This window comes from Atractosteus spatula, chromosome 7 (genome assembly GCF_055471065.1).
Source record: "Atractosteus spatula isolate fAtrSpa1 chromosome 7, fAtrSpa1.hap1, whole genome shotgun sequence".
NCBI lineage: Eukaryota > Metazoa > Chordata > Actinopteri > Semionotiformes > Lepisosteidae > Atractosteus > Atractosteus spatula.
This window is the reverse complement of record NC_142712.1, coordinates 3,718,207-3,745,200: the sequence shown is the minus strand read 5'-3', so window position 1 is coordinate 3,745,200 and position 26,994 is coordinate 3,718,207. Positions and strand designations below refer to the sequence as shown.

General features: G+C 38.0%; 1 protein-coding gene across 2 annotated transcripts in view; it reads right to left on the bottom strand.

Annotated features, from left to right (window-relative positions):
* Nucleotides 1-26,994, bottom strand: part of lsamp (limbic system associated membrane protein) — a 632,261-nt gene that overhangs the window by 192,646 nt on the left and 412,621 nt on the right. Inside the window, exon 2 of one of the 2 annotated variants that reach the window (XM_088921092.1) lies at nt 16,419-16,497. In XM_088921092.1, the coding sequence (XP_088777218.1) occupies nt 16,419-16,497 (79 nt within the window). Of the gene's footprint in view, nt 1-16,418; nt 16,936-26,994 lie in introns of those variants that run through there. The other variant, XM_088921091.1, reaches the window with a different exon arrangement.

The following is a 26,994-nucleotide window of genomic DNA, read 5'->3' as shown; positions in this document are numbered from 1 at the left end:
TTCTGGCAAACATGATAACAGTACAACAGAAATTGAATATACATCGTAGTGTTGTACCAGTAAAAGAAGGCTACTGTTTTAAAACTCAATTCCTTCAATAAAACCTTTTGAATCAGCTGAAGGCTTCCAAGATGGTGATTTAGCAAAGATTATGTCAATTCAGAAACTACTGTACAGCAATCTGAGCACTGATGGCCTCGCAGTGGCTGGACTCGGCAAGAACAAGTGACTGGTTCATCGACAATCCCCGATGACAGCATTGACGGATCTCCTTAATTTGATTCCTATGGTAAAAATAAGACCTGTCTCAGTTCTATCTGACTTATCAAGTCCACGGATTTTCCCTGATCAAGCGTATCACATTAATTATCCTAGGAGAGTAAAAAAAAAAACACTAGCTGGTGACCATTAAAGATGAATAGTTGCATAAACCACAGCAATATGGAGTAGTGGATAGGCCTCTGCGCGACTGCAGGTTCAAGTCCCAGGTGAGGAACAGCAAGGCACTTCACTCAAATCATATTAGGAAAATGCCCAGCTGTAAAACCTACACCTGTAGGTACAGTAGCTTTGGGTACAAATGACAACCAAACTGCAGGGTTTGTAGGGAGATTAATAAGTTATTTAACTTACAATGACAAAACATCTTGTTCTGGATCCAAAAAATGAAAAAAAAAACATAAAGTATTTAAACAGCTTCAAGAAAGATCTTAATACAGACATACTGTAGACCCAAAAGTTTTAAGATGGAACCGTTATACAGTATATGTATATGGTATATAGTGCCCTGTGACCTTCCTAACTCTTAACCCTTTAATCCTCTTAAAATCAGACACCATGGATTTATTTCCTCTAACTTGTCTGGTTTCCACTTGGGTGGCATGAATTTGCATTACACTAATTGCTTTCAAATAATTTTTGCTGTTTCAAATACAGAGGAGAATACAGCCCCACTGACTCTCATGACTTACTGCCTTGAGGGGAGGCAAACCATTAAGCCTCAAAACCCTAGAGATTTATTTTTCTCCTTTGGGTTTTTTTTGTTTTTCTCTCTTCCATGCCTAATGGGTACTCTGTCGACTCTGATGTACTTGTACTGATTAATGATATGTGAAAACGCTCTTAAATGCTCTGTGGCAATTGGTTGCAAAGGGCAGTATACCAAATAAAAACTGAATGGAAAAAATCACAACTACAAACCAACGTAGCTAACTACAATTAGTGATCTTCTGAGATGAACACTATAGAAAATGTACCTTCTGTTTTTGGGTCCTAATAGCCCTCACAGACAAAGATTTAAAAAAAACTGATCTATTTTCAGATGATTTAGAGCAATATTAAAGATTAATCAAATTTCTTTAATACATCAGGATTTGAATTACATCCAAAAACAGTTTCTCAAAATTTGATATTTTAATAGAATATAAAAGCCCTTCAAGTTAGACTTTGCAAATACAAAGGAGCTTGTAAATGACAAGCCAACCACTACATGACCCAAATCCACAGTAAATGTTCTCTTCTATTTGTAGGACATCAGACGGAAGCAAACACAAGCCCTCTCAGCAATGGAGGTTTGTATAAATGGGTCTCACATCTGTTGACTGGCGGATTACGGAAAATAATCCATCTTGTGTCGATTGACCTATATAACCTTTTTTACTCACTTAAAATCACTGCCGTTAACTAAAAAAAAAACAACTGAAATGTAATGGGAAAGAACTGCCATACAAATGAATAAAATTAATCTGGGTTTGGCTCAACCAGTCTAAACTGGGAATATATCCACCTAATTTAACATTAAGGCAATTAAATGCATCATCTAAAAGCAAGGTTTGTAACAGGTTTCAGTGGTTCAATGGAATGAAGTGACATGGCAATGAGTCGAACACAGCTGGAGATTTTAGTATACATTTGGGTAAATATAAAAGGGCATTAATTCAAAAAATTGTTAGTATTCTAACTATAAAAACAAATTAATGTGTATTAATGTGGCAAAACTATCACAAAAAGACAGATTTACCTGCAATTATAAAACCTACTTTTGGAATTAGCAGCCAATGTACAGTATAATAATTTTCAATTACCTTCTGTAACATTTTGCTTTTAAAAATTATATGTACTCCAAGTAATTAATATGATTAATCAGACCTACCAAAAATCAGACAGATTTTATGACAAGTGCTAGGACTTTAAAGAAGTACTGAATTATAAAACAAAACTGGAACTCAAGATGTCTGTGTCGAATGAGAACCATGCCCAATAAAAATCCTGACTTAACTTAAACATTAATTATCTGTTGAGAATTTTAGATGAGGTAACTAAGATGAGGCTAACACACAGCACTGAAAGAAAACACTTTCTTAAATAACAATTAAATCAATGCAACCCCACTCCCACTAAAGACATGAAAATACTGTAACACAGATGATGTACAGTTCACATCGGAAGTGCATTCCAGTCAAAACACAAATTGATTTCAAAATCCTCCACTAGACTGTGATAGGATTATCTAGTGATTGTATTAGCAACGTGTGCCCCCAATCTCCCAGTGCCATTTTCTGGGCCATGTCACCATGTGATGTCCCTCCCTGTACAACAACATTGATCATAAGAGTCTTACAATTCAATGGTCCCAAGAAAAGCAGGTTCCAGCCCTCAAGCTGTACATGCAACGTTTTACTGGAGCCTGCAGAGTCCCAGATAAAGGAGACAGTGTTTTTAAGGGTTTATTTGGCATTAGTGGAATTAAGAAGAAATTTAAAAAACGCACGATCATCAATATAATCTGATTTCTTTTTTATTTCAAAAGCTTTTGGCCTGTTCCCCAATACAGAACAGTTTAGTGCATAAGCAAGTGAAATATGGATTTGTTCTTTAACCCGCTTGCCTCATGGAGTAATAGTCTTGCCATGAGGATGAGTCCATCAGAACCCCTCATTAAGGTGGGGTGAGCCGGGGAGCTGTTGCACAGGCGATGAGCAATAACCTAAAGTAAGTCTAGAACAGGAGTGGAGTAACTCTAGAACAGCCAGCTGGGCCATAGTAAGACAGCTGCTGATAGCAGAAACACCCAGCAGTCGTTAGAATGTATGAGAGCATATATCTAATTAAGAAGTATTATTATTTATTATTACTATTATTGCTTTGACAAAAGCTTTTTACAAGTTACTGTACTGTTTTATTGTGGTTTGAAATGCACTTATCAGTGCTGATTCTTTCTAACCCCCAAAATATGAAAATAGCTCTGCAGTTCCCCTTTAACTGAAATATTAATTTGTTGTTCAGTTCACCTAGGATTATACACATTACTTCAGTTTTTATGTTCATTGACTTAAAACATTAATTTAACAAAACAGAAAATAAGTTATGTTATATGAATATAAAATGTTTTCATGTATATTCAATTACACCACAATCTGTTATTTTCAAACCCACACATGCACCTTACAGAACGATGAAATAAATAAAAATGGTCAAAATAAGCCTTGAAATATATTTTTTTTAAGCTACAATATTATGTTAAATACAAATCTATAAACAAGTGTAATACTCTTTGATACAAAAGAATGAAGTACTGATTACATCAGAAAACAGCTGAATTCTCAGTTTACGTGCACGTATATTGTTCGAAACTATAATTTAAGAATTCCAATGTATAACGTGTTGCCTACACATTAATTATGACATGTTTTCATTATTTTACAAGAAACCCCTTTCATCATAGTCTCTGGAGTGTTTTAGTGCAATTAACTGCACATATAGGAATTGCCCTCTGTTAAAATGTTGTTCCAGTCTGCTCTATCTGGTATAGCAGTCAGTTCTGTATGACCTCATTAGCAACTAAGTTGTACTTGGGTACTATTACTATTGTCCACCAAGCTCTATTGAATCAGCTGCAAGGAGGCTGTGGGTTTAGCGTTGGTATTTGGCATTGCACAAAGTTAAAGGAGATTTTTAAAAATGTTATATTATCAATTGCTGATTTTTCATAAATGTATTTATGAAATAACTGCTTGGTCTTGAACTTGCAGTCTCATTAATTTTATATCAGATCACATATGAAGTTTTTCATGTGCAACTATTATTATTTTTTATTATTCAAACAAGATACAGAACTACAGTACATGCACGTTTACTTAGACCAACGTGTAGGTCTTTAACATAGAGCTAGCTAACTGAAATAGATTAGGTTATAAAATAACAAAAACTGGGTAATCTAAAGAGAATGTCTTAGATTTGAGAATTAAGAATTAAGTCCCAAAAATGTATTTAAATTTTAAAAGGGGCAAGAGATCCATTCAATTAAACTAATACTGTTACCGTCACGATCGTCATCCCTCCTCCAGAGGACGCGCCACACTTTTTTGTAGTTTAGCTTCATTATTACGCTCACCTGCCCCTTGTTCCGTGTGTATTATTTAAACCCTGTGTTCCTCTGGCTTTGAAGTGTCTATTTCCGTATCTATTTCATTAGTCTGCCTCCTTTTCTGTATTTCTGGTGTTTAAATAAAAACTTATTAAAAAAAATATTTAAACCCCGTGCCTCCAAAGCTCTGCGCTCAGCGCTGGAAGATGGACGCCACAAGGCTTGCCTATTCAGTCTGCATAGGGTCCTAAATACTCACTACATGGGAGTCTGAACCGGCTCCCGTTACAGTTACAACTGGGGGTTATGAAAATTGCAAAAAATCAGGAATTGACCGAGCGGTTTAGCCAGTAAGCAAAATAAATATTCACAACCCCCAACTTGTACTTGATTTCTCCAGAAAATCCCTGAGTGGTTGGTACAATTAGAAGCATTTCACTTCTGGCACAACATAGGTGAAAAGAGTAATAATCCAGACACACTTGGTTAAACAAATATTTATTAGCAAAGACAAGACAAACACTACGCCAGGGACAACAAAACAAACACAAAAGTTACTATATTTACAGACAAGGCACTTCAGAGGCCTATCATTCAAATCACCCAGAAAAACCCCCAGACTTCGAATAAGTATTAAACTCTTAAACAATGCTACAGAGGCCAAATAAGAGATACACTGCCTTCTAAATACAGTAAATGCAATACAACCTGCAGTTAAATCTCTCTCTGCACCCCAGATGCCACAAAATAAATGGGGGCTCATTTCCCTATTTTAGAAATGCACCCACAAGCAGGAAAGATGTTTCTAACTGAAGTATCTTTTACCCAGGAAACCCAAGCTCCTAAACATACAGAATAACAAACTCTCTCTAGCAAGGTTCAAATTCTTAGCTCCAATCAGCTGCTTCTGGATGATCATGAAACAGGGGCTCTCGCCTGGCCGTGAGCTTGAAGTTCCAGCTCCTCTCTTGTGGTTTCTCTCCTCTCTTCTCTCTCTTCTTATCTCTCCACACTCTGTGGTCTTAATGTGATCTTATATTAAGACCACACATCTTCTTTGCAGCTAGAAATCTTTACTCTGCCAGGTGTCACACACTTATTCTAAACTCTTAGAGACACTTCCTAGTCACCTACAGCTGTAACAATATGTTTTCTTGACAGAGTGCAGCGCAGTAAATATTCGTTTCTTGAGTTGGTGAGGGGAACCATCTTTGCGCAATTTAGTTTCCAAATCTGTACAAGATCACTAGCTGAACTGTAGAAGGACCTAAAAGCTCTGCTGCTTGCATGTTGACTGAAGTTTGGAAACAAAACAGACTGTTTTAAAAAAACTAGGATAGTTTCCTCCCTCCAGTCAAGGCAAACTCTCCTGCCAGCCATTGCGGAGCTTGTAACATGTCAAATGATGATTGACTCTTCAAGTTGGTGTCAGCATGGTGTATGTATCTGACTCAGTTTATTCCATGTGGTTGCAGGAGCCACTGCTTGTAGTAAATGTTAAAATATTCATCATCTAGTTCAATCAACTGCAATGGGAGGGTTTTTAAAATAAGAGCTTTGAGGATTGTCACTTGAGCAGATGTAGCTAGCACTTGAAATGCATGAAATCCTGAGCTTCTGATTTATTTCAGAGAGTGAGGGTCTGGATATGGAATTAACAGTCAAGCAGCAGCAGAGGGAATCAGAGATGTTCAGCATTATGCAGTCCAGACAGAGCTGAAGAAGAGATGGTGGGTTTAGATGGCAGAGCAGAGCTGCAGTGCAGTGACTAATTTGGTAGGAACATTCAACAAAGTCTCGTCCATACATCTCTCATCTTTCCTTAAAAGGGAGGAGCAGAATAGCAAATGTGCACTGATGCAACTAAAATGAAAGCTGGTAAAAGGTAGTCCAGAGACCTGTGTTTATACTATAAAGGTAATGACTGGTAGGGATTTGTGGTGTGGGGCATCTTCCAGAACTTTCATTATGAAGTCCATCTGGTGTACTGACAGTAATCGTTGGAAAAGCAAGAATTTGCTGCTGTTAATAATTAAATCTAAACCACAATCAGGAAAAAAAACAGCTTCTTCTTTAAAGATCATTCTTGATATTTTGAACATGAGCAACATGGTTTCTTAAAATTTAAGCATTTCATCTACACAATCATGTTTCCAAGTATTCCCTGGAGAAGCATTCCATTAAAACACCGGGCTATTGTGTTACTTGGAATTAGGGATTCTACATTTTTCTGTAACTATAAACTTAAAAGGTTCACAAATAATCATGGACACTTTATGCTGAAGTTTAAGACCTGCTTTCTAGGATGAACTTATTACTGTTTCAGAAAATTACTTTTTTCCCACCCTGTGGGTTCACATTTAATGATATAAGTTGTTAGAAGACATAAGGATAATGACGTCAAAAATTGTGAACATACCTGTAGTGATTTGTTCCTGAGCAATTAATGAAATTGATGAATTCAGAGAAATGCTTAGCAGGGGTTAAGGATCAGAGAATCAAAACTGTCATAGAATAAAAATGAACACTATTTAAAATATTAAACTTCATTATCAGTATGTTAGCTTATCTCCTGGCTGTCCCTGGTCAAAACTAACATTTATTATCTTGATTTTTCTCTGAAGTACTTTTATATGATTATTTTGCGAAGCACTCCTTCATCACTTTTACAACTACAGTTAACCTTTTAAACTTTCTGTGAATTAGAACATGAATTTGGGGCAGTCCTGTGGCATGGTAGATAACTCTGCTGCCTCACAACACTTGCATCTTTCACCAGAAGCTCAGGTCCTGGCTAGATTAAACAGTGCCTGTAAACTGTCCCTGTCTGTGTGTATGCCCTGCACTGGACTGGTGCTCCTTCCAACCTTCGACCAAAGCTTTTGGGAAACTCTCTGTGTTGTTGCAAACTTTAGTAGAAATAAGCAGCTTACTGCTAATGCATGGATGAAAAGAAAGAAAATGAATTATTTAAAGTGATTTTTAAACACCCATCGGCTCTTTCTCTTCAGGGCTTTGCCGTTAGATGTACAATAGCTTAATTTAGTCAAATAAGATTTTAAATTAAATCCCCAGTCCTTTTCTCCAAGACTAAACGTAAAATAAAAAGCAGAAGCAAACCAATTAGAAGAACACAGCACAGAAAGTGATAAAATAAAAGTGTACATGCTGGCTATTTCAAATCATAAGATGCTGACTCACATTTAAAAACTTTGAACTTGACTTCAAAATGATCGGAAAATCTGTGCTCAGCATATTCTGTTTCAAATTCAACTTCTTAGAGCAATCTATTAAAAAAGAAAGGCTATCCACTACTGTTTTATCTGTCAGACTGCCCTGCACTGAATAGTACCAACAGTCATAGCTTTGCTTTGGAGGTAAAATACGGGCTATTTTTTTAACCATACTAAAAAAGAAAGATGAAGATCTGTGATCTCTGCGTTTCAAGTGATTTTCCTGACAATCTCTTGAGTTTAAAATCTTATATTACCTGAATGAGCACATTCTCCGGGCTGGTCTGGTTTCATTCATACCAGACAGCCTATCAGGGGATATGGAAAGTGACATTTAAACATTTTTAATGCTTTTCAAGAATCAGAGCTATTTTGTTTTTGTTATTAAATTTTTGCAAGTTAATTTGGTGCAAATAAACTAGTATTTTCATACACTACCAACATTTATATGATAATTGCACCTAAAAAGCTTAGTGCAATCCCTTTCATCAGTCTCAAAGGAGACTTTGTTTTGCAACTCTAACTGGAGTCTAAATTAATATTAATGGCAAACATCTCTTTTTATGTGAACAAATACAGTTTAATTTTAATGATTTTTAGATCTGTTTAGTATAAACAAGTTTGTATAACATACTATGAGGAAAAATATTTATAATTATTTAACTTTGCCTATAACACTGCATTAATGTAGGTCTGCCATTTAGATTTTCCCTGTTATAAAGTTCCACAATTATCAGTTAATACTGTACTGTACATCATGTATTCTGATTTTGATTCTGATTCTGCAGCTGTTATTTAATCAAAGATTCCCAACTTATTCATTAATTGCAGGGTTTATTTTTTTCATACAAAACAGAATATTGTCAAAACGCGAATTAAGAAAAAAGCTGCATTTTCAAAAATATCAATATCTTATTTGGGGAAAAAAAAACAAAATCAAGAAACTGGTGTTTGATTAGGCATATTACTCCAAAGCAAAAAATAATGCAATGGCCAATAAATACAGTATTTTACTTTTTTATTTACAGAATATTAATTTTGTTAAGTAAGGTAATGGGTGGCACAGTGGTGCAATGGTTAGCATTGCTGCCATGCAATGCTGGGGCCCTGAGATCAATTCTGGACCTGGGGTACTGTCTGTGTGGAGTTTGCATGTTCTCTCTGTGTCCACAAGGTTTTCCTCCCAATGCTCCAGTTTCTTGCCAAAGGCCAAGTTAACTTGGTAGGTTGACTGGCCTCTGGGAAAACTGGCCCTGGTGTGCGTCGCTGTGTGCCCTGTGGTGGACTGGCGTCCCATCCAAGGTGTACCCCGCCTTGAGTCTGTTGCTTGCCGAGATAGACTCTGGCTGCCCAATGACCCTGAACTGGATGAAGAGGAATGGATAAGTAAATGGAAAGTCTATGAATGCAGTTGCTTGTGTTCAGCTCCACACTACACACAGAGACATATAAACTGCAAGCTGGGGTATTTAAAAGTCGAACATACTGATGACAAATGCTCTCTTCCCAGAGAAACTGCAACAACCCCCAGCTGCACACCTGATCTGCCGCGTGTCAGAACTGGGACTGAGCCATATTCCATATTTAGACTTTTAACCTACAGTATGTTAGCATTAATTTTTTTAAAAAGTTAACAATTGGGCATATACTGTATGCCACTGTGACTTAATTTTCCCCCTCTGGTAAGTGCAGAGTGACATCAATGAACCATCTGTCAGTTTTACTTCACATTACGCTGCCAAATTACTTCTGATACAGATCAAGGGCATATGCTTTGCAGCTATTGTGCACCACAGAAATCAACACTGTAGATTAATTAAGACTCCAATCCCACTCAATTGTACAGAACTACATTAAACTCTACTACCTATTTACAGTATACTGTATACTTGCAATGTACTTCCTATAAACTAATCTTCTCTGCATTGCCTATATTATTTTTATTCTGTATATTCAGCCAGAATTGAAAATTTCTCATTAAATATGGCACATGAAAACATAAACCAAAGAGGTAGTCAAAAGAGAAACTATGCGTTTATGATAAACTGCAATTACAATACTTTTTTTATTGTTGACAGCAACTAAATTAATAATTCTACATATTTACAGGATCTACTACTTTTCATTCCAAAGGGTAAGGAAGTCCTTTGTCAACCACTAAAGTGCTGCGCCCACCTCAGTGACATGTGGCAGCCACTGTGCCCCTGCAGGCCCTCACAGAGCAGACCAGGTGAAGAAGGGACACATTGCTTCTTTGATTGAAGGTAGGATACAGTAGATTGCTCAAACACAAGAATTTGGAGTTTAAGCAGGACACTGGCTTTAACACCCCTATGCAAGACCTTAATGTCTCACCCAAAGGAAGATACCTCCTCTAGCAGAGACTCCACTCACCATACAGAGACAGTGGTTTGGAAATTCCTGTCCAGAGAAAAGAATGCTACCTTCTGATCAACCACACCACTTACTTCATCAACCTGGTTTACCTCAGAGGTCTCCATGCATAGTACTCACCAGACCTAGGCTTGCACAGCTTCAGAGATCTCATTAGATCAGGCTAGAATGTGGTGATACTGGTGTATTTCTGGTGTACAGAAAAGCACCAGAGCCATCTGTCACAAGGAACAGAAGAGAGCTAAACTCAAAATGAATCTTCAAGTGTCTAGAGATCACTAGAGAAATAGTATTCTAGAGAAATCTAGAGAAATAATATTCTCTATAGAAACTTAGTAGGGAGCACAAAGGGGCAGCGCAAACACAGCAAAAGATGGTAGTCAGGTCCTAGTGAAGCATTTATGATCAGAAGCAGCCATGCCCAATTCAAGGGTGAGCTCATGAGGTCTTGTGTATGGCTTGGCAATGAAGCCCACATGTCTCAGAATCCAAGCACTCATCCTAGCTTTGCATAACCCAGGTGTCTGGAGAAACTGAGCGGAGACACAGCAATATCAGTGATCCCTGCTAACACCCTGCACGGTTAAGAAGGGAAACTGGCACTAACACCAACAAGTCCCACCAACATCAATTATGAAGATTAAAAATGACACAGATGCGACATTTTTATTTGCTCATCAAGATTTTCATAATGGACTGGGGAGTATGCTTCCCATAGAAGGCATAAACTGACCTGTACTGTTCTTAGAAAATGCAGAAAGTTTTAAGCAGAAGGTAAGGCTAAAACGATCTAAGACACCAGTGACAACTAATCTAGGATATTATGCCCAGATAATTAAAAAAGGATAATGCTCATGCACTGAGCCAAAGAGAACACCATATTCCTAAAACGGTACACAGTAAGTATGCTAGCCTGCTTTTAAATTCTAGATTTTTGCTGCATACAAAACACTGTAATGAAATGTTCACTTTATAATTGTTTTATTTAAGCCTAATTTGACACCTGTTAATTGCTTTCTGTGTCTGACTGGAGGGTGGGGAACTTATCCATTTAAAGTGATGACTGTTGATTAATTAGTCATTTGTTTTCTCCATATTAAATGGTTTTAATCTTAAAACTAAAGCTGCCTCTAATCTATTTAGTCACAATGGGAGAGAAATGTATCTTTGTAGCCTTTTGGCATGCTCTCTTACATTAGTTAAAAAATAGAAGATGAAAATTATTAAATCAAATGCTTGCATTTTCTGAATATATTTAATTTGCAAGTCTTAATATGCTGTGGCAGTACTATTCATTTTAAAAGGTGAAGAACACACTTTAAATTGTTAAGTGCTTGCGCTTTAGGTAGTTAACAGGTCTAAATAAGCAATTTGACATGAACCCTTTGGATTAAAAGGCTGGTGTTTTATTTTGAAGAGGTGAGAGCAGGGAGCTGCATCAACATGCGAGCTGCAGAGGAAAAAGTAGAGGCTAATTCTGTGCTGCTAAGACAAATAAAAGAGTAAATCAAACATATCTATTATTTAGCATTTTGTGAGCAAGACATTTTAAACTAAAGTAAGATTGCCTCACTGTACATGAATGTGATTGAAGTTTAAATCAATCGTCTTTGCCTGCAACAAAGCTAACTTAAAAGTGCAAATTTTAAAATCCAGGAGGATGCAGCCAAAGGCAACCCCAAAAGCACATCCCTTCAACATGAGAAGACAGACCAGGCTGTACGGAAACACAACACAGGAGCATTTAGAACACAGAAGAGGAGGCGCTTCTAAGGACAGACTATAGTACTATGGAAGAAACCACTGCAGCATATTACAGAAGCCAACTCTCCAGGACTCTTTCAAAACAGCGGGATAAGGTTCAAGGATCTATACAATACAAGCAACCATATGGACAAGATGAGCTAACTGACCTGATCACTTTTGCTAACTTCATGTTTCTAGTCCCCTGCCAGTATTTCTACATCATAAGAGAAGAATGACAATAGAGGGAGGGCTAAAGGCCTGATGCAAACATCGCATCACTAAATTGCATCCACTCATCTCCTTATCTGCCTTGATCAAACACTGTGCTTTAGGATCCGAATCTCTTGCACAGTTCTCTTCTTCTGCAGAATCTTTCTGCTGCTATACCACTATCTATTCCCTCTATCACAACAGGCCACAAAAAAGAGTTTATCAGTATTCAAGCAGTATACAAGTAGTTTTGCAACTGAAACATAGTATGACCTTTCTCTAGAACTGAAGACCTCATGCAGATTTTATCTCCTGCAATGGGTAGTTTTAATCCCATAAGGTACACACTGCATCCTTAACTTTGATGTTTATTTGTGTGGACATTTAGTTTTCTTTCAGGAAACAAAGGGAGGATTTCCACAAGTTTCTTGTAGTCATTAAAGTAAAAGCGCACATTTACCTTAGCATATAACAGAATTATTTTTTATGCATGTTACTTAAATAAACACAGAGCAATTCAGACTCAAGGTGTGTCCTGGGTGATTAGCGTGCATGAAGGAAATCCAGTTCTCAATTCAGTTAATTGATATTTGAGGTGCACTCATAGCTAGGGATTGGGTTGAACTGACTTTAACTTGCTGTAGCAAGATTATTCAGGCAGTGTGAGTGTGTAGGAATCACACTGCACAAATAATGTTTGAGTAACTGCTATAATCTCCGAGAGGCAAACATTAGGGGACCAGGAGACCAGGTTCAGAGCTAAGGAAACAGGGCAGTTGCAAATTCAGTTGGATCTACTGACAAAACTGGACAATCTGTCAAATTGTAAGCATCTTGGAATGACCATTGGGCATGAACTGCCACTGACCCCAGACTTTGAAATGTTGGCTCTCGAGGAAAACTGTCTGGAACATGTTTATGTTAGTTCTTGTTTTTATGCATGTTTCTGCCACATGAAAGAGACAATGAACATCCCAATGCAGCCCATCTCAAAATCCACACCATCTTCCAAAAATAATGAGCATCTCCATACCCTTGGTGCTCCTTCAACAAGGTGATTTACAGAAAAAAAAGTCTCGTTCAGAGGAAAGGCTATATCTAAGCCTGATCAATTCCGTTTGAACCATCCATTCCATTAATGCACACAGTAACACGATCCAAACATCATCTACCCAGGTCTGATAGCCTCCTCTTGTTTGCCACCTATAATGTGTTCAGATTGACGTCTGACATACAGTAGTAATGACCAAAGCCATGCCCTTTAATTGTTGTTTATTCTGGTATCAAGGTTAAGTACAAAAAAAACTGACGTTAATGTTGTGCATGGATTATGATGGCATAAGGCTATGGCTATAGCTGTAACAACTATCAAGCACAATGATGTCTGGTTTTCTAGGGTAAATATCTACTACAAAGCACATGTGGCATTAAGTATTATAAAACTGAAGTGCATTACTAAATAGCTGTAGCTTAAGAGTGCTTCCAGGCTCTGGTGCTGGCAAACACCATGACCTCTGGATTTTATTCCAAATGAGCTCTGAATCAGAAACCAGCCAATCCCTTCAATTGAACTTCTGGCTTGATTTGACTTTTTCGACCCATTTTTTCTGCGCTCACTCTTTGGTTTCAGAAATGCCCCCGAGGTCTCACGCGGCCACTGTGTCGAAGTGGACTGAAAACCGAGAACGGGCCGCACTTTTTTACCCAACTGGCTGTACTGTAGGAGTGTGGTACAAGCAAACCCAGTCACGTTGTTGAAGTCGATACCCTGGTTTCTTGCAAGAAACAGCTGGATGAGATACTTGACACTATTAACTTCAAACTACCAAATGGACGGGCCAGATGTTTTGAATGGTCTCTTTTCTTTTGGAACCTATATTTTTTACGTACGCCCCAGTGTTGGTGTAGATGTTTTGAACAAAATCAGCAAACAGAGCTCTCTTGACTCCTTTTCTCGCGCATTAAGTGGTTTCTCTGTTTTTTTCCCTATTTTTTCTCTCTTAACAGCTCTCAACAGGCAACCAATTAAGGATGTCTGGGCACAGGTGGGTATCAAAACCATCCCACCAAAATAAAAAGCAACTCTGTGCACTGCGGAGGGGTCCAATTACTTACAACATGCATTAGGCCAGATGTGAAACCCAAAGATTGTTTCAAAGCTTGATGCTATTAATCCCATCCACAATCTTACTGAGATTAAAGAAATGCCCTCCTCAGCAACAGATAAATTAACCGAAATGATTAAGAGCGCCCAGAAGACGTAGGAGTCTTTCCCGGAACCGGAATTAAGAGCCACTGCTGTTAAAGACCAAAGGCAAGGGGTAATTTTCAGAGAAACGCGTGCAAAAGCAGTTCTTGCGTTTCAGTTAATAATGTGTTAGTATTTTTCGCTCTTTGGAAACGTCATACAGTTCGCCTTGTGTTTGGGTCAGAGATTTTCTTGCTCGCTTTTCGCTGCTCGAATGTGTTTGGTACGAAGAGTTAAAAGTGCTTTTGGCGTAGCAAGGGTGTGGCTTAAACAGAGGGACTGATTTCACTCGAATCTCGTTAACGAGGAGGAGTTAAAAGCCGATCCAGCTATACAGTGTTTGTCTGGTGAGCCCCTGGTATTCCTTGAAGTCTAACTCCCGTTTTTTTCGGGCCGTGTGTTTAACTTTCCTTGTCAATGTCTGTAATAGTTACGAGCAACGCTCAACCCTGATGCAAGTTGTCCAATAATTCTGATTAAAATCACAAAGCTGAGAAATTTAGTACGTGGAACGCCCTTGCATGAAAACACTTAAAAGATTTTAGAAAAGTTTGTTTATGCTATTTAGGATTTATTACCATAACCACTAATATTATATTCGCATTATCATTTTCGCAATGTCTTCCGAAATTACTCGGTAATCACAGATATAACAACAGGACTGAATTAATGCAGATATTTTAAAAAAAAGTGCGGAACCAGCACACCAAATCTACTTAAATATATAAGCGCCCCCTTCAGGCTATCCTGCGAATGGCATTATGCATTTAGTTTCAAAGCAGTGCAAGCACTTGAATCCCAGTTTCCAGGTAAGGCTGTTTACTCTTCTGTGACCAGCAGCTGGACTCGTGAAATTGTTTACAGGGTATCGATGTTTGCATTTTGAAGGTTAAACCTCACTGCGCAGCCGGGAGGACAAGGTTAAAATAAATTAAATTCAAACATTGTGCGGTTCCAGTGGAGTTCAAGGCAGGTGTCAAATCAAAACACTAAGGAAATCACCATATTTTATCCGCCTGTGCTGATTTTCACCGTGCCTTTGTCTTGTGTTCGCTTGTTACAATTTGATTGGCGATTTATTTTTTCCTGGTGCCTCGGCGGAATGAAACAGCATAGAGACGCGAGTCTGAAATTTTAATTTTGTGCAGAACTCCTCTTCCACCAAATAGAGGACTGGCTCCTACGTTCAACCATAAGGTTTCTGTGGGTCAAATCAGTTTCAAAACGTACAATACGTCGCTTACTTGAATAACCCAGCAATCCAAAGTGTGTAACGCTACAGGCGAAAAGACAACACGACAGGAGAACAACTTTCCACCGACGTTTTTGATAGTACAGTATACCGGTATATTGAGTGCACAACAGATTTTTACAACTGAGGCCAGATGACAACTCTTCACAATTCATGGGCTTAAAATGATTTCCACTACTATGAAAACCAAGAATGTGTTTCTAAGATCAATCTTACTCTACTGTGGTGCGTTCTTGGTTTTCTGTCAAGCTTAATAAAAACCTAAAAACACGACCAAAAGGAAACGGTACCTACAGTACGGCTAATTCTGAGACATCCCCCGTCCTACACAAACTGTAGTATAAGCCCTTATTTGCATTGAACTGTCTATGTACGAGTTTCTTAAAACATTTCCTGTCGCTACCTTTCTGTCCAGCATTTCACAACTTCATGCTTCGCCTAATACCTGTAGTAACTCGCAGGACTGCTGACCACGAATCAGAATGAACGAAACTTCCCATTTTGTGTCACTTAAACTGGACATTGCCTAATCTGAATTCCTCAGTTTGTAAAAAAATGCCCTTGAAAATGCTTCGAACTACAGCTGGTTCCCTGTAAGGTAAAACTGCTTTAGACGTATTGCACGAAGACGCTGAAATTTCTTGTAGCCAGGATTTGCAAACACGCTGCATAAATCACCTTTTTGAGAAGTAACTGTTCTCGCACGCTGAAATTCAGCAACCTACCCCCCCCGCAAAAAAAAAAACCCTAGGCTGTAACAGTGGATACTGTTTCATTTGCTGCTTAATGTAAACACTCATCAGCCTCGACACATTTACTGTACGATGAAGTTGGGAGGGGAAAAAAAGTCTCCACAACTGAAGGGGGAAAAAAAAACTGATACACAAGTGAGACCAGCTGGTCGTAACGCAGATGCATCTTGTAGGGGAAAAAAAGGCAACAATATTTAAGAGTTGGGTTTCTTCCTACCTTATGACCGCTGTATCACCCTGGCGAATTGTGATGTTGTCGGTTGTTCGCTGCATATCCACGCTTCGGACAGGGAGTCCTGTTGGAATAAGGCACAGTAGTCTGAGCAGAGCAGCCTGCAACTGCCTCTTACAAGATCCCCTTCCCACCATGATCGGGGTCGGCAAAGGAGTCGGAACGGCAGATCCCCTGCAGTGTCTGTGTTTTGGGCACTTTACGGAAGAAAGACGCAGTTCTGTTTTGATACTCCAGAAAGGGGGCAGATACTTAAAAAAAAAAATCGCACAGAAATGGAAGAAAGCAGAGCGCGGTGATGACCAAAAGGCAGAGAGTCCAGCGGTAAAGAGGATCTCCTCAAACCTCGGCGAGTAGCGTATTCCACTTAACCTGACAGCGTGGGTATATAAAGACCTGCGAAAGATTAGCGGAGCGCTGCTCGGAAAGTGTGTGAGATTTCAGCACTCTTACGCTCTGCCTGCCTGCCTGCCTCTCTCTCTCTCTATCCCTCCCTGCTTCCAACTCAACCCCCTCCCCCGCTATACCTCACACTGTTGGACCCCTTAGGCATCAAGCCTTCTCGAAAGCCTGATACTCCCTTATTGGTTGTCACGACAACACAGCACCATCTGAGGTCCCGTGTCTACAAAACACAATTGCAGTTTATATGCACAAATGAAGACCCCCCCCCCCACACACACACACCCACACACCAACCCCTCCCCGTTTAAGAAAACAAATCGTTTTGAGTTGGGGGGGGAACTTTCTGCTGATTTTCGAGATTGTTTTGGTCTGTGATTCTATTTTAGGGGTCGTCTTACTGTCTTGATCAGGTTGTTTTGATACACTTTTTTGGGGAGAGAGGGAGGGAGGCAGTGTCCGGTACAGTCAGGCCTCACAGCCAGCAGATTTTAGGGAATGTAAACTGATGAAGTGGCACAGTGTTGAAAACACTATTGCAAAGATAATGTGAACAATACTACTCCTAGGACAACAATTAATAACCATTACAATCACCAGCAGCATCACCACTGCTTAAAGATGGCATCACTCAAACAATACTTTTTTACACTCAAAAATAACCGCAAAATCTGGGCCTAATGGTATGTACAGTGTATAAATGCTGGGGTAAGGGTGGACTCTGCTGAATCTTGCACAATTACAGAGTTTTTTGGGAACAATCCTTTCCTATTATTATTATTATTTAAGACACTGTGACTGAGTAAGTGCGTAATTAAATGTATTAGCATGCAGCTTGTTTTTGAAAGAGTGCTTTTTAATAACTAAAGGATCCCTCTGTTTTCTTGGCAGCCAATCAAAGATGCGATAATGACAGTCCGGAATAATTGCAGTGCTGCTCGGATTCACACGTTTAGCGAAAGCTCGCATATCGCTATTATACAGCCTGGGCTGAAGAAAATAATTACTTTAGTGGGTACAGGATGTTTCACACCTGATAAAGAAGACGTCTCTATTCTTTAAGAAGCTGCACATTTAAGCGTTTGTCTGAACGTGTAGTGGTTTGGGGTTGTTACTGAAATGAAAATGCTGATTCACCAAGAGAAGAAGAAAACTACAAAATGGGAGGGATAGAGGCAGTGGATCAGGCTTATTCGTTTTACAAGTGTGTGGGATTTGTATTAACAGGAAAAGAATGACAGAAAGAAAATGCTCCCACCAATCACCAAGAAGGACAGTATCAACATCCTCTGCACTAAGGATGTGCTTACAAATGGGAAAATAAATGCAGCAGGCGTCTTTGGCTTTTAAAAGTTTGCAGACTTGATTGGGAAACAGCGGCCTGTATCAGTTGTTGGTAAAACTGTTTACTTTCAAAGGAGGAGGGAAGTAGGAACAAACCAAAGGAAACATACTGTAAAACGTAAGTGATTTTTGCATGAGACTACCTGTAGAATGTACTACCCCCAAAACAATGGCAGCATGGACTTGTTCTTCCACCAGCTAACAGTTAAGATTCAATACCCAAATAGCAGACCCTCGTCTCAAAGTCAGACATCTGTTTCTACTTAGCTGACATTCCTGGAGCATAAAATAAACAGCAGATTGCAGAAAGAAATACTGAAGTACTGCTTCAGTTGCTTTGTGAGCATTGTATTTGTACTGTTTTAATAAATATTTTTTTCTACAGTACAGAACTTTTCAGAATCTTTCTAAAGCAAGTAAAGTGTTTATTAGGTGATACCACTTTAAAAAACAACATGAAATCCAATTTTAAGACAAAACAACGCAGAGGCTGTGGCTTGATGAATGGAAAAAACAAAGCTGTTACCGTCCTTCAGTTCCTAAAATGACTCTTTATCCTGCAAAATCAGAAGTGTTTGAATCTGAACAATTTGTTTCATTCTTAAATAGCGTGTACTCACACAGTTCAACCCCAAAAGGAGTGGAATGAAAGGCGGTTTTTTTCTGTTGAAATGAAGTGCAGATGTGATGAAAATAACAAGGATTTTGACTATTTTATTTATTTGTTAGATGCTTTTTTCCCATTTAAATAGCAGTTCATTTTAGAATTAACATAATGCATCTTTCTATGGGGGCACAAAGTTCATCCTTCTAGGACTCATTAGTATTGGTTCAGTTATCTAGATCATTTTTTGAAGTCTCAGTATATGTAAATGTAATATAAGTGTAAGATATTTCTAATGCATATATTTATATAAATTCTGAAGCTAAATGATCTCACTTAGTTACAGATATTAATAATAATCTGAATATTAATAAAATGCCTTGATACATCATTTTAAACTGCCTTACAATAAGACATACTGTACATATACAGTACAGACAATAATAAAGTAAATAGAACTCTAGAGTATACATATAATCTTTCTTCCACTCTAATTTGTCGAAGGGTAAAGGATAAATTATCACTTCTTTTTGTAGCCTCACACCCTCTGCTGGTTTTTCCTGTTCAGCAACTACAAGTTAGCAATAAAAAGCTAGCTTCTGAACTAAAGTGTTCATGTTTTAAAGTAATATACACCTACTGCAAAATAACGTGTAAAATTATTTTTAAGCAATGCAAAACAAAGCGATTCCACTTCAGCAATAATACCCATACTATATTACTGTAGTTAAAAAAAACACAAGCCAAGCACTATCTCCTAATGGAAATAGGTCAGTATTTTAAGAATATTTCTAAAAAATGTGCAGTGTGAAATGCACATTTGTATCTGTTTTAATTCCTGTATTAATACAAATGGGAGCCAAAACATTTGTTGCTCGAGTTTTTGATGAGGCTTTGTAAATTTAATGCTTATTTATGAAGTAATAGATGGGCATGTCAGTGTATATCCAAAGAGTCCCATTTGGGAAATTAATAATACCTAACCCAAACACACAAATCATTGGGATATGTTAATGTAACACACAGTGAAGGTTCAGCTAAGGATAGACAGTAGTTCAACAGTGCATTTCAATAAAAAATTTAAAAGGCATTCAGCTAAAACCACAATCCTGTGAAACAGCGCTATTGTTAAGGCCAAGAAAATGCATCTCCTCCATAGAAAACACTTCATAAGCGCACCAGACTTCTGCTACGGGTATCAATGTGATTTGGTGGGGAAATGGAATCCAAAAATCGGACACAATACAGAAAAGCAGCATACATTTTTTTTAATCACTTATTTTTTTTTATCTTTCCAGTTTGTTCCTTTGTCTGGGCGCTCTCTTGATATCAGGAAAATTGCAGGATGTCTTGGAGTTAACGACAGGTGTTCCAACTCACTGAAAATCACACTTCATCAATGTTGATAAATGTAGTTGAGGAATCAGTTTCTTGACCAAAAAAAGGGGTTGGGGGTTATATTGTACTGTACATGTATGATCTACAGGATATAAAAGTCAAACTGTCTTCAGACTTTAAACAAATATATGTTACCAGTTCAATATGGTAAAGCCTGGTTAGTTCTTGATATTGGCAGTTGCTGAATAAAGACGTCCTTTTCTTTCTCCATCTTCTTTTCAGTATTACCTTTGTTAGACATGATCTCTCTACTCTCTGCTCTGCACTACAGCGCAAGTAGTAACCATAGAGACTCGCTGTAACTGCAGTACTACAGGGTTGCTGATCTGGTGGGGGCATGGTGGGTGTTGGTGGGGGGGTGAATTGGGCACTTTGATCATTCTGTGCGTGGAGAGGAAGGAATAAACAAAATTATTTTCCACTTTGCATGCAGTAAGACATAAAAGAAGACAAACGTAGTTGGAATAATTGGTTGCATTAATTAAAGCACTGTAATTCTAATGATGCGACCATGCTGGCCCACATGGGAAGTTTTAAGAGATACTTCAAGCAGTGCTGCTGCTAACGCAAGAGGTAGTTGTGGAGAGCTGTGGGGACACATTCTCCAGTATGTTAAGGATAAAAGGGATCGTCAAACATGGGGAATGCATTGTTCCTAAATAATCTTTTCCAGGATTTTTTTTTGGTCAAGGAGACAATAAATATCAATCAAGTAATAGCAGAAGCAACAGACACCTGAAAAAAAAAAACATTTGCACTTTGAATGTGAAGATTTATATTGGGTGTTTTGGTGGACTTGTGTTTTTACTTATGAGGGACTGCATGATACCTTATCAATTTAAAAATAATGGTAATTGTATCTGTTCAATACAGGTCTTTTAAAATATTTATATTTCCCCTCTATTCAACTTGAAGTTTGTACTGACACAGTTTTAACAGTTTGTTACAAAAATATAAATAATAATAATTCTTGGCATTTATGCCAGTTCTCTTTAGCCCGGAAATGGTGGATCCACCACTTCATCCACTACCCACCTGTATGATTCATGGTAGCTCCCCCCCACCACCTCCACACACAGGAGAGCAGGTGGGGAAGTGAGACACCTCCTTACCAATTGAAGTATCTCAACCCCCACCCCCCGCGCATTACAACTAGCTTAGTTTCCTTTAAGCGCTCCCCTCTATGGTATACACCTGAACGGTGCTCTTTGAAACTAACTGGGCAGCGTCTGGAGTGCTTAAGTAACAAAATGGCCAAGTGGTTCACTTATAATGAACACCTGCAAGTCTACAGAGCTGCTCTGGCTTCTGCCAGATCCTCCTGTATCTTCGACACAATCAGCTCTGGACTAGGAAATCATAAAGCGCTCTTCTCTGTTATTTAACAAGCTCATTAAATCCCCGGACAACTCTACTCATTCTTCCACCCCTGACCTCTGTCTTAGGTTTTTGCAATTCTTTCAATCCAAGACCGATGTTATAAATCTACAATTATCTGAATCAAGTCCTACCTGATATGAACAACTATTTGAGCCCTAGTTTTCCATTGTCATCCCCTCTGTACCAGATTTTTCTGAATTAACCAGCTCAGATCAACTTCCAAAAATGATTAACAGCTGTAAAAGAAACTTCTTGTTACCCAGATCCCATCCCTACCTCTTTACTGAAACCTTGCCTGACAGATGTCTGTCCTTTAATTGTCCATATCATCAACCCTGTCCACGGGTGTGGTCCCCAGCACTTTAAAGACTGCATCAATCACTCCTGTACTAAAGAAACCTGGCTTGTATCCTAATATAATGAAAAAATACAGACCAATATCTAATTTATCTAGGTTTAAGAATGTGTGGGTGCATGTTAATTACAAGCTCACGTGATAGCTAAAGATTTGTTTAAACCATCCCAGTCCGGTTTTCACTCTAATCATTGCACCGAGACTGCTCTTGTCAGGGTTGTAAACCATCTACTTTTCGCTTTTGACTCAGGGGCTATAAGTATCGTTAAGCTCCTTGATCTTAGTGCAGCTTTTGATACAGTAAATCATTCAGTGTTGCTCAAAAGCTTGCAAACATTATTGTCTATCAAAGGCACAGTGTTTTACTGGTTCCAGAAGGAAATGGTTCCTTCTGACTGGCAGGCAGCATTTTGGTTCTCATGAATCTCCCGCCCCAGTCAATCATGGTGTACCACAGGGTTCAGTCTTGGGCCCCTTGCTTTTTATTATTTACATGCTTCTTCTCGGTCAGATTGTAAGCAAACAGGGTCTTCAGTTTCATCATTATGCAGATGATACTCAGATTTACACTAAAACCTCTGCCTCCTCTGATCTACCGCCTCCACCACTTATCTTTTGTCTGCTTTTCAAGCTATTGGTTGACATCAAATTCCTTGAAACAAAATAGCAACAAAACAGAGATTTGGAAAAGTTAGTAAAGGAGGATGACTTCACAGATCATCTTTTGTCTTTTGAGCCCCACATGAAAAAAAAATGTGATTGAGACATCTTTTTTCACATCATAAATATTGCCCACACTAGGAAATTTCCATCAGTGTCCAATGCTGAGTGATTCACACATGCAGGCTTAATTTCTGCTTCTCTTTACTCTATGGGCTCCCGAACACTCTACTTAGTAAGTCGCAAAAAGTCCAAAATTCTGCAGCTACAGTAGTCTTCTAACTCACACCAGACCCTGGCAGCATATCACTCCCACAAATAAATCTCTGCATTGGTTCCCTATAAAGTCACATATCCAATACACGATCCTCTTACTGCCTTTAAAGCTTTCAATAATCTGGCTCCATCATCATTCCCTAAACTCCTACATGATTATACTCCCTCACATAGGCTCGATTAATTTGAGGCCGGGCCATTGCCACTGTAGGACAGTAGGACTAAATTTTGGATTTGGGTGACTATGCTTTTTTGTCGCTGCTCCATTGTTATGTGATGCCCTTCCTCAGATCCTCTGAGAGGCAAATTCTTTGACTGTCTTCAATTCTGAACTTAAAATTCACCTCTGTACCAGGGCCTGCAGTATGTCTGATTGCCTTACATCTTACATCTACATCCTGTATGTTCTCAGTTTTTCATCTTTTGTTTTTTTTCTCTTTTTCCTGTATAGCATTACTTCCCCATCTGAAGGACAGCACCTCCTGCAGCAGAGTGGGGCTGGTTTTTGAATCTGGACCACCTTTCCTTGAAGATCTCCCATCCCACTACTGACCAGGCTGGGCCTTTGCTGAGCCTCTGAGATCTGATTAAAGTAAGTGAAAACCTGGTGTTGAAACATTAGAAATGAGTTTTTGATGTGTCCTACATAAGCCACTGTTGGACTAGGGCAGTTGCCTGTTTTTATTCTGGAACGGTAAAAAAAATGACCAAATTCTTAACCCTTAACTAACCTACTGTATACTAAAAAACACAATATTTGTACAATAAGCCTTCCCTGTTGCTGATTGGTGTTTATTCAGACATTGCTAGGGCAGCACGTAAGATTCTACAGAACTTGTTTGCATGCCAGCAGTAGAAAATATTGCAGGTTAAGGACTAGAAATTAAACAAGCTTTGTGCTTCCAGTCCATATCCCTTACCTGTCTTGGAAATTATTTGGCCATTGTAGTTTATCTGGGGTCCACAAATAGTCTCATTAAAGAGTCTGAAGGAATTGTTCTAAATGTCCGGCAAAATTTAAACCTCAAAGGCATAGTTAACTGGAACCTTAACCGCACAGGACTCTGGTAAAATACGTTATTCAGATTTACTTCACAAACATGCATCCAGGAAGATAAGAGAGGATCCTTTGTTTTAATAGAGCACTTACTCATTATTTCAGTTTAGTAGAGCCCAAAATTGGTTTTTAGGCTATGCATAAACAATCAATTTTTTAATTATAATATTCATACAGCCAGGTTATTATACTTTTCAAGTAACTATTTGCCTTGGAATTTATTTTAAATTATTTTATGAATTTATTTGGCCAAATATTTTGCTATAGGATCCTTCTTATAATTGGGTTTCTGTCTGGCAGACTGTCCTAGGCCAGAAAGCATTCCATTTTATTCAATTGCACTCCTCCGTGCAATGGATAAAAAGATTTACATTTAAGATCTAAACTTAATATTCAATTTTCCTATAGCAATAAGTTTTACAAAACTGAAAAACTCAATAATGATCCATAATGAATAGTTATGCTTTAATATAGATGTGTGCAATTTCTCTGTCAAATGACAATATAGTATTTGTCCACGATTCTTTGTATTTTTACTCTTCTATCAGCTTACTTGATTCAGCTAAAGATATTTCACTTCTTGATTTGTATTGAGTACAAGAAATGTGTTGGTTAGGAAACACTACAGACTTTGACAACAACGTTATATTAACTGGATTCAAAAAGTCAATTTCTCAAACATCTTGGTAACTTTTAAAAGAGAAGTACAGTAATTCACATTCTTTACATAGAAAAAAGGATACAGCACACGAAGTGTTAAAAAACAGTTATTAAGTGAATCTTGCTTTTTTCTTACTGTTCTTATTTCTTTAGTTACCATTTTGTTGCTGTTATGCTTCAATGAATTCTCAGTAATCATATATCAAATCACTGCATATTTCATTTCGATTACCAAAATTAATACTGGCATCTCAAATCCCAACTTGCCTAACAGTTCATATAAAAAAACTACCCTTCTGTAAATCTTAATGGAGTGAAATGCTTCCAGAAAGCATTTTATTTAGTTTATTGTATCAAGCCTTCTTTGTTAAAATTTAACCACTGAAAAAAGTATAGAAAATGCAAACTGAAAACATTTCAAGTAAAGCTGAGCAAGGCTGCTTGTTAAGTGGACCGCATATTTTTTTATTGTTGAAGTCTATTGTTTGCTTTTCAGAACTTCTGCTTCTGTATGTACAGTATGCAGGTGCAAGTACTGAGTCTTCACCAGTCCACAATAAATGTTTTCAGAAGGTAAGTAACAATAATAATGAATGGCATAGAAAGAAGGAGGCTGGATTTAAAGGGTTTGAAGGGTTCCCACAGGCTGTTACTACTGTAATTGAAAGGAACACAGAATATTCTATTGATTTTAGAATGCTGAGAACGCTGACACGTCATTATTTCCAAGTTTCCAAAAAGGTCCGAAGGCTATAATGCCATACGCAAAGCAGCCAAAAACTGCCAAAAAGTAGTAAATGTGCTTTTCTTCTTCACCTTGTGTAGAACATAAAACACTTGAAAGCCAACTTTCAAGTAATGTTTTAGAAAAAATGCACATGGAAGAGCTAAATTAAAGAACTATACAGAAAAGGTTTAAATAAAATATTAATGGAATAAAAAAAATAAAAAGGCAATAATTTGTCCCCTAATTCCTTTAGGCTATAAGGTATACTCTGAGCTAGGCTTTGATTACACTATTGTATATGTATGCAATAAATATTAAAATAAAAATAAGAATAAATCACGTATATTAATCTGTTAATTGCATCTCTTTGGTGTGCTTTGTATGTTTTTGTTTTTATTATTGGAGATTTTCTTTCTTTTTTTCTTAGCTTTTCTTATTCTAAAATGTTAAAACGTCTCACAGCAGGTTTTAACAGAGGAGGACATAGTGGCTGGACAGTGGCAGCTGTGCTGTCTGTGAATATAAGCTAGTAATGCCAAGGTGGGGACATCACATGGCAGTAATGTATGAACTAAGTAGCAGAGGTGCTGTGAGCTGTACAGTGTGTACAGTATCATCTACCCAGGCATTCTGCTGAAGCCAAAACATCAACTTATTTCAAGGCACATCTGGACGAAATTCTTGAATCAATTAGCTACTGAAAAATCAACTGAGCTAGAAGACTCCAGGGACCTTCCCCTTGTGGGTGACTGTTCATATTATATTTTTATTTGCAGTTTTATTTTTTCCTGTTCCTCGTGACAAAACTTAATAAAAGACAGTTACATTCTGTAGAGTTTTGACACTATTGTCCTCATGATGGCCAAGGCCACCACGAAAAACTCCAATTCAGGCAGATATAAATGGGTCTCCAGCTCATGACAATAAATACGTTGTCTGATAGAATAAATGAATCACAGAATTGTGTCTGAAAGGGTTAAGACCATGTGTTAAACATTTCTGTGACAGCTGTGATTTAATTCTTGCTTTAGCTGGTGTTTTTTTATTGAAGTTTTCATTTTTACAGCAAGTTAAAAGATGTACAGTACAGTATGTAGGCAAAAAGTGGCACAACATATTTTTTACATTTATTACTCTCTCCAGCTCTGAAATGTAATCAGGATGCAGTAACTTCAGAAAATGAAGTGATATTAGGACCCACATACAAAGACGGACATATTAGAAACTAAGAGGAGACATCAATAAAAAGGACCCAGTGAGCACGGAATAGGCAGTTCATTAATTGTGTAGTGAAACATGGCCTAGTTAAATGAAACACAATTTGGACTAGCTTTAAGCTGCAAAATTCCTATTTAGTGTAGTCGGTGTGACTAAGTTAACCCAAAATGCCTCTTATTTAAGCATGTTTTTTCTGGAAATGGTACTGAATTGAGGAGGGATTGTTTTTAGAAGCTGGTACAAACATATCCTCTTTTTTTTTCACTTTTGATTGATTTGACACTTATATTTTGGCTGATCCCTGTTTGAACCCCCGGTCATGTTTCTAGGTAGGAATTATTTTGGTCCGTAAGTTATTACTTTCACCTCCATATCAAAGTTACTTGTGAATGGCACATTTGATCAGGGAAGGTTAAGGTTTTCAAGCAGAAGGCTGAACAGCTCTGTGGCTCGGTTTGTATCTTGTGTGTCACCAGCACC